The 8,854-nt window shown below is 37.9% G+C and overlaps 1 protein-coding gene across 1 annotated transcript; it reads left to right on the forward strand.

Moving 5' to 3' along the window:
- The first annotated feature begins 1,792 nt into the window (after positions 1-1,792).
- Positions 1,793-8,422, forward strand: LOC118359486 (cerebellin-4-like). Its single transcript, XM_035737999.1, has 3 exons — positions 1,793-2,401; positions 4,919-5,035; positions 5,816-8,422. Exons 1-3 carry the CDS (start codon positions 2,105-2,107, stop codon positions 6,011-6,013), a joined length of 612 nt encoding a protein of 203 aa, XP_035593892.1. The 5' UTR covers positions 1,793-2,104; the 3' UTR covers positions 6,014-8,422.
- Positions 8,423-8,854: the final 432 nt, after the last annotated feature.

The following is an 8,854-nucleotide window of genomic DNA, read 5'->3' on the forward strand; positions in this document are numbered from 1 at the left end:
GTGCAAGAGGCGTCACTACAGTCCCTGGTTCGAATCTAGGCTGTATCACATCCAGACGTAATTGGGAGTCACATAGCGCGGCTCACAATTGTCCCAGCGTCGTCCGGGTTTGGCCGGGGTAGGCCATCATTGTAAATAAGAATTTGTTCTTAATTGACTTGCCAAGTTAAATAAAGGTTAAATAAATAAAAAAAATAGTGAATTCCATTATATTTAATGGTTCCATTTAGTTTATTTCCATTTAAGAGACCCTTTGTGGAGTGTTGGGTGTATACATTGTTTATACATTGTTTCGTGTTAAATGCTCTACAACAAAGCTTTCTTAGTGTCCAACAAGCTTTCTCTACCCTTAAACCTCGTTGGGAACACCTCCAAAACAACATGTGGTTTGGTAAGAAGAATGCCCCTCTCCCTCCAGGTGTGATTAATACCTCTGACTGTTTGGAGCTTGAGGTAGTCACCTCATAGTCACCTCAAACAAGTACTTGGGAGTATGGCTAGACGGTACACTGTCCTTCTCTGAGCGCATATTGAAGCTGCAGGCTAAAGTTAGATCTAGACTTGGTTTCCTCTATCGTAATCACTCCTCTTTCACCCCAGCTGGCAAACTAACGCTGATTCAGGTGGCCATCCTACCCATGCTAGATTACAGAGACATAATTTATAGATCAGCAGGTAAGGGTGCTCTCGAGTGGCTTGATGTTATTTACCATTCGGCTACCAATGCTCCTTATAGGACACATCCCTGCACTCTATACTCTCTGGTAAACTGGTCATCTCTGTATGCCCATCGCAAGACCCACTGGTTGATGCTTATTTATAAAACCCTCTTAAGCCTCACTCCCCCGTATCTGAGATATCTACTGCAGCCCTCATCCTCCATACAACACCCATTTTGCCAGTCACATTCTGTTAAAGGTCCCCAAAGCACACACATCCCTGGGTCGCTCCTCTTTTCAGTTTGCTGCAGCTAGCGACTGGAACAAGCTGCAACAAACAGTCAAACTGGACAGTTTTATCTCAATCTCTTCACTCAAAGACTCAATCATGGACACTCTTACTGACAGTTGTGGCTGCTTCGTGTGATGTATTGTTGTCTCTACCTTCTTGCCCCTTGTACTGTTGTCTGTGACCAATAATGTTTGTACCATGTTTTGTGCTGCTATCATGTTGTGTTGCTATCATGTTATTGTCATGTTGTGTTGCTACCATTCTGTGTTGTCATGTGTTGCTGCCTTGCTATGTTGTTGTCTTAGGTCTCTCCATATGTAGTGTTGTGTTGTCTCTCCTGTCATGATGTGTGTTTTGTCCTATATTTATGTATTTAAAATTATTATTATTTTTTAAATCCCAGCCTCCTCCCCAGGAGGCCTTTTGCCTTTTGGTAGGCCATCATTGTAAATACTTACTAATTTGTACTTAACTGATTTGCCGAGTTAAATAAAAAATATCTACTGTTCTAAACGAAATGCTTGGTTTAGTCTCCAAACAATAATGCTTATTGCCAAAGATGAATTGATTAATAGTCCATGTGTTTACATCCATTATGTATCCAATCTCATCATTATAACTTTCCTAAACAGCAGTCTGATACAGAAAGACTGAAATACTCAAAGATTTAAAACGAGATAAAAGATTCATAATAGGGCTAAAACTAAAATGTAAGCTACAAATTACGACATTGTTTTATGTGCGGGAAATATTTACGCATACGTTGCTAAATGGACGTGTCTGGATTGTGTGCATATCACAAATGGGACTAACAGTCAACACGCGTAATGTGGAGAGTCACAGAGCACTAGTCAGAACAATGTTATTGCGCTTCTTCTCAGACTGAACCCTTCATGCCAGCCTCATGCAGCCATCTATTTTGTATTTTTAACTCAATCACAAACATAATCTAAATGATAAAAATGAGACAAAGAGAAAACCATCGGGATGTTAATTTCCATCAGTTGTTGTCAACATTTGAAGTCGTCGCTTTCTTTCACCAATATAGCATACTGCTGGATCCAAGAAAATAATCGTATCGCGTCAGAAGCGTCTGCGACGGGGGACCAAAGAGGAGGACGTGGAATTTGATACAGAGAGGGTCTTTTTTAAAATGGTGCTGTTAGGGTTGTTGGACAATGCGATGGTAAAATATATTGTTCTTATGTTTAGTTTCGCGTTGATCTCTGAGTTTGTGGGAGCTCAGAATGACACGGAGCCTATAGTCCTGGAGGGCAAATGTCTTGTGGTTTGCGACTCTAATCCGACTACGGATTGGAAGGGCTCGTCCTCTCCTCTAGGCATTTCGGTGCGCGCGGCAAACTCCAAGGTGGCTTTTTCTGCGGTCCGGAGCAACAATCACGAACCGTCGGAGATGAGTAATAAAACAAGAATCATATACTTCGACCAAGTAAGACTGTTTACGTTGTTTTTGATATAGGGCTGTTTTGTTTTACTTCAACTTTATAACATCAAAGTTGCAATGCTGTTTAAAATCAACGTTTTTACATAGCTAATTGACCACACAGTGACAGGTTATTCCCCCAAAGTATAACTAAATACAAATATTCTTGAAAAAATAGTTGTTCTGGAAGAGTCTAACATTGGTTTAGACAGCAACCTACATACCTAATGATTGATTGCATTTGAATGATTACTCAATAATAATGGGTTTAATCAGCAGCAATGGGTTTATCACTGAGAATAGTGCATAGCACACTCACACCTACCTGGGCATCTCTCTCTCTCGCTCTCTCTCTCTCACACACACACACACACACACACACACACACACACACACACACACACACACACACACACACACACACACACACACACACACACACACACACACACACACACACACACACACACACACACACACACACACACACACACACACACACACACAGGAGATGTTTGGCTTCATCAGTTTGATTGGGTGGTACTCTGAATTGAAACAGTGCCATTTTCTATGGAGTAAATGCAGTGCATTTAACTTTTGTTCTGTGTTTGAATTAACCTAAAATCACTGTTTTATATCACCTCCTGGTGGCATCTCAACTGGCATAACCAACACTTTACATAAATCACTGACTGAATCTGCCTAATTGGAAGAGAGACTATTGGAGAAGAGTGCAGCTCCTGTGTCAAGTAGTTGCTGCTAGACTAGTAGGCTGCATTTACACAGGCAGACCAATTCAAGAGGGGATACATAGAGAGCAGTTTCTTTGTGAGGTATCTCTATCTGAAAATACATGATCTAAGTCAGAGTTTCCCAAACTCGGTCCTGGGGCCCTCCTGGGTACACATTTAGGTTTTTACCTCTAGCACTACGCAGCTGATTCAAATAACCAACTCATCATTAAGCTTTGATTATTTGAATGAGCTGTGTAGTGCTTGGCCAAAAACCAATTCATACACCAAGGTGGGCCCCGGGACCGAGTTTGGGAAACTATGATCTAAGTGATTGATAGTTGGTATTCAACAGTCATAAAAGTATGCCTTATTTACTTTGAAGAACTACTAAAGTAGAGATTTTGTCAGACAGCATAGGCAGCAGCTCAATAGACATTAGATGATGACTAGGAATTAAATAAAGTCGTCAAATAAAACAAATTAAATGTACACGACAACTGAAATATTTTATTCAAGTAAAGTAATGTGAATAAGTGATGAATAAGTGATGGTTAATAAGTGATAAGCAGTAATGGGCAGTCACTACCATCATGGGATGTTTATTACAGTTTTTCTCAATTGCTAAAACACTCAAGCCCATTGGCTGTACAAAGTTCTCAGTTGCCTGGACTCATTTAGCTAATTATGCAGTCTGTTGCCAATACCTTAAACCATTTCACATGGTAAAACACAATTTGCAGATCTCACTTTTCAGCAAAACTCTAAACACATTCTCATTCTCAAAACACACTCTGCACTCTAATGCACATGTCATCCATACTGGTAAACACAAGTGGCAACAATTAAATACAAATAGAGAACATATGTGATTGCAAGGTTTCAGAAATTGTGTTTTAGCAATTGAGAAAAACTGTAATTGTTTTGTTCTGTGTTGTTACAGCATTTAACCCACATAATGCATACATTTAAATGCATAGTGCATTTCATTATTCTTTTTAAATATTGAAACCGAACCGACCTCAAAAAGCACTAAAGGCTCAGCACTACTCAATTCAGATCTTTTTCAGGACGGATCCGATTGGTCAAAAGACCAATTAGTGAAAAAAAAGATCACTGCTTGTGATGTCAAATCACAGGATTAAAACTGTCAGTACATATTATTATTATTATTATTATTATTTTCTCTAAGGAGTTGAGGTGTCTACAACTACTGAAATATCCCAGATTTAACACTATAATCTTGTCACCATAGTTGTGTCAGCAGAAGAAAAGCTGGTCGTTAACGGTCCAGCCGGGTTAACGGTCTGTTTTTAAAAAAGTCAATATTAAATCATTTCTGGGTAACAATTAAGTACCTTACTGTGACTGTTTTCAATTAATATGTTAATAAACACACAAAAATAGTTTATTAGCATAAGGCAATTTCTCAAGCAAGAATTTTGCTAGGTCTGTCTGGGAGTGGTCTGAGTGGGGAGGGGAAACTGAAAATGAGCTGTTATTGGAAAAGACGTTTGGAACTTTCTTAATGGCTGATTAACTCATTTACCACATGGTGATATTACCATGTAGGCCAAAACTCCCTCTCACCAAAAAAGTCTGAAATTTCAGGCATTTCAAACAGCTCTTATACTAAAAGGGCATCATAATTTTCACAATTTCACAGTATTATTCCAACCTTATAGTGTGGAAATATATATAAAACACAGGAAAATCACATTTTGACTGCATTGGACCTTGCAGCAATAAATATTCTGGTCTAATTCTAAATGCTTTATTCTTCTTTTCCCAGGTTCTTGTGAATATAGGCAACTATTTCACTTTGGAGTCAGTGTTTTTGTCACCCAGAAAAGGGATCTACAGTTTTAATTTTCATGTTATAAAAGTGTACCAGAGTCAGACTATACAGGTAAGCTATTGTTTTTGACCAAATTGATTCAGCAATTTAGTTCCAGTTATAATATAATGTGATTCCCATGAGACAATTCATTTTCTATACAATGGCCATGGCTACATTATTTGAAAGGGGCTTGTAATCTATTAGGAAATGTGCCTAAGACTATTTTGTCTATGTCTATTCTGGACTATTTCCTGTGTAGGCCTATTGGGACATTTGGATTTGCATTAACATAATGGTTATTGGAGGAAGCAGAAACAAATCTCTGACAGAGCACTTGATTTCATTCGATGAGAGAGTTAACCATGTCAATGCTAGGAAAATGTCCTGTAGAACTTCAATGGGAAATCACAGACACATCTTCTAATTTGGTGATGTGTGTTTAGCACAAAAGTAGTGCCAATTTCCAGTCCTCTCTTTGTGAAGCCCCGAAGCCTGGAAAGGTCTGGGCTGTCTCTGGGTGGGGGAAGGAGGAGTAGACTACATGAGCTTATTAAACATACAATCTTATTATTCTGGCTATTTAAGAAAGTGACAAAACTAATCTAAACAAGAATGTGTTTTTTCTCTCCAAAGTACACCAAGTGAAGGGCTCCTGAAAACTGTACATATTTGAACTAAAACAATAGTTTATAGCAAATGGCTACTCTAGGTAGCTGTGGATGATGATGATGTTTGGCAATGCAATCATAGCATGGCAAGATATTTTAGTACAGAACAGTAGCTACATTAGCTGCATTTCTCCCCTGTCTTGTTTATTTTCACTCATTGCTGTCTCTTTGGGTCATCCAGGTGAACTTAATGTTGAATGGGAAACCTGTCATCTCAGCTTTTGCGGGTGACAAAGACGTAACTCGAGAGGCAGCCACCAATGGAGTTCTGCTCTTTTTGGATAAAGAGGACAAGGTCTACCTTAAACTGGAGAAGGGAAATCTAGTTGGCGGATGGCAATATTCTACATTCTCTGGTTTCCTTGTTTTCCCACTGTAAAAAAAAAAGAAGAAAGCCCCACCGTTCAAATGACTCTATCAACAATGTACTGTCACTGTATAATCAAAACATTTCTACATCAGTTGGATCTAGCCAAAGGATGGATACTATCATGTTCCGTGTTCATGGATTACAACAGAGAGAAGAAAAGAGACATTGAAAAGCGTTGATGTTTTATGGAAATGGGAATCCCTCTGAAATGCAATACTGCTCAAAAAAACTACTTCAACTGACGAACATGCGTTCACAGCAATTCTTCACACACAAACTTAATAGTCGCAGAATATGTTTAGCATAGCATCTTTTCAAATTCGTTTTTTTCTTAGCAAGTGTGGCATACATGGTATTTAGCAGTGACAGATCCTGTGTCATCTGATTATACAAAAAGTTGTGATTGAGTAGGACTGCATAGAAAACCCCAGGTCGTTTCAGACAGCACATCACCAGTTTGTTTTGTCTGGCCATTCCCATGTGTATCTCATTGCTAGACCAGCTCTGGCCACTAAACAATCAGCTGTCTGAACCATAATGGAGCAACCAACTTGTTTCTGTAGGTGTGAGAAACACTTTTTGGTGTGTTAGGGAATTACTGAAAAATTGGGGTACAATGTGCCCAACGTTTGCAGACAAGATGAACACAATGCAGTTTAATTGCAGGCATAGCCTTTAGCCTTGTATACATATATACACAGTATTTTATAAGTCTAAACAGATGTTGTAGATGCAATATTTTAATTTGAACAGAGAAGCAATGGAAGCTCAAGTTGATGCTCAAGAGTTGGAAACGGCATTAGTTATGGTCTTTTGATGTCACTATTGACCTCCCTCATCACAGCCTATGCTGCTGGCCATGTCTATACCTGTCTGTGGTCAGTCACATGTCATGTGTTTGTTTGAACTTCGACCTATGATGGGTACACCCGTGGAGTCATGTGCAATGCTTCATTGAAGAGATCACAATGGTATATGTTAACACTTTTTAAAAACATTTTATGCACATTCATTTATTTATTTGTTGAATATTTACACATTCGTTCATTTATAATAGCTTGGTGAATTTAAATGCTTATTTAAGTGAATGACCAAATTTGGCATTTTTCCATCCAATGATTTCAATTTGTTATGTTATCAATGACTGCCACATGATCTGTGGCAGCTGCAAAGTATCTGAGATTCCTTCTTACCATTTGTATACAGCCGGTGCATTCTAACAATATCTTAAACATTTGGGAGATTTGGAAAGGGAATTATTCTAGCTAATCTATCAGCAGATTAAATGTAAAAGAAATAAGGTGTGTGTGAAACGACTGGAGACAATTTCTACACAAACTTAATCTCACTCACAGTCTTGAACCTTTCCCCTTGAATACAATTAGGGAGAGTATCTTGCTAGCCATTTTGCATTTATGGAACAGCTGTTGTGTTCACTCTTGACCTTTGTGACTATACGGTACTACCCATATTCATTGAGTTATACTATCTAGACTCAGAATGGTTTGATTTGCTCCTAACTTATATTCCCGAGTTAACAATTGTTTTCTGTGCATATCAATATCATGGTAGTGAGAATATGTGTTTTGTGTGTGAATCTCTTGCTTCAGTTAGTATAGCTGTGTGCTTCTATTGTCACCTGATGCTGCTACAGTTCATTTCCAAATGGAATGGAATAGGTTTGGCCTATTTCACAATTCTCAGTCTGGAAACTCAAATCCCTATAATGTCAATGCATATAGACCTTCTGTGTGTTCGTTGTACATTTGGCACAGCTCTCAAATTAACATGCTTTACTGCTGGACTGAATAATAGTGACATGGCCTCATTATGGACACTGGAGAAGAAAACAACTCAGTATTGTATTTCAAATGAATGAATGAATGAATGTACAGAATGGAGTAAAAAAAAAAGGTGTATGTTTACAATTGTCTGTTGTGGTATAATGTGACATGTATTGTGACTCAAATGACTTACTACATTATTTCATGGAATCTTTTCACTTTCTTGAATTGAAATCAATTACAACTGAGAATCTGAAAAATAATCCTGTGCAAATGATTGGCTGACAAATGTACCTTTAGAATTTATAATGATGCCAATGGATTATCACTCACAAAGTTTCACTACCACTGTAGATGTACTTGACCAATATATTCGAAGGCGGCAACAATCCGAAGTATGTATTTTATTCATAAAGCACTGGGGTTGTGTGAATACCGGTAACCCAAAATATCTATTCCTAGGGATTCCAAAATAATTCCACATACAACATGAAAGTATGCAATCCATGAAATACACCATTGGTAAATATCTGTATTGGAAAACATGGATGGATTATTGTTGAGATTTCCAAGAAGCTTATCATGCAGTCATATTGTATTTCTGTCAAATTAAATTTGAGGCATCTGTGTTGAATTCTGGTCTTTATTGGTATACAGACAGTAATGTCTGAAACAATACTTTTATTTATCACCAACATAACTTACATATCATATTTAGGTCACGCTCATGTTCAGTGTGTTTTAGAGTGTGAGTTTGACAATGCATTCTGGCTGTCTTACAACTATCTTGACATTAATTGGTGTAATAATATACAGTACATGAATTATGAATATTGAGAATCAGCTATTTTCTCAGATACAGTTGAAGTTGGACGTTCACATAAACCTTAGCCAAATACATTTAAACTCAGGTTTTCACAATTCCTGACATTTAATCCTAATAAAAAATTCCCTGTCTTAGGTCAGTTAGGATCACCACTTTATTTTAAGAATGTCAAATGTCAAAATAAAAGTACAGAGAATTATTTATTTCAGCTTTTATTTCTTTCATCACATTCCCAGTGGG

The sequence above is a fragment of the Oncorhynchus keta genome, chromosome 27, assembly GCF_023373465.1.
Source record: "Oncorhynchus keta strain PuntledgeMale-10-30-2019 chromosome 27, Oket_V2, whole genome shotgun sequence".
In the NCBI taxonomy this organism is placed as follows: Eukaryota; Metazoa; Chordata; class Actinopteri; order Salmoniformes; family Salmonidae; genus Oncorhynchus; species Oncorhynchus keta.

Excerpts from the sequence above, each read along its gene's own strand:
- LOC118359486 (XM_035737999.1), top strand. The coding sequence starts at position 2,105 with ATGGTGCTGTTAGGGTTGTTGGACAATGCGATGGTAAAATATATTGTT. Across the intron at positions 2,402-4,918 it reads GAATCATATACTTCGACCAA|GTTCTTGTGAATATAGGCAA; the intron begins GTAAGACTGTTT and ends TTCTTTTCCCAG. Across the intron at positions 5,036-5,815 it reads ACCAGAGTCAGACTATACAG|GTGAACTTAATGTTGAATGG; the intron begins GTAAGCTATTGT and ends TGGGTCATCCAG.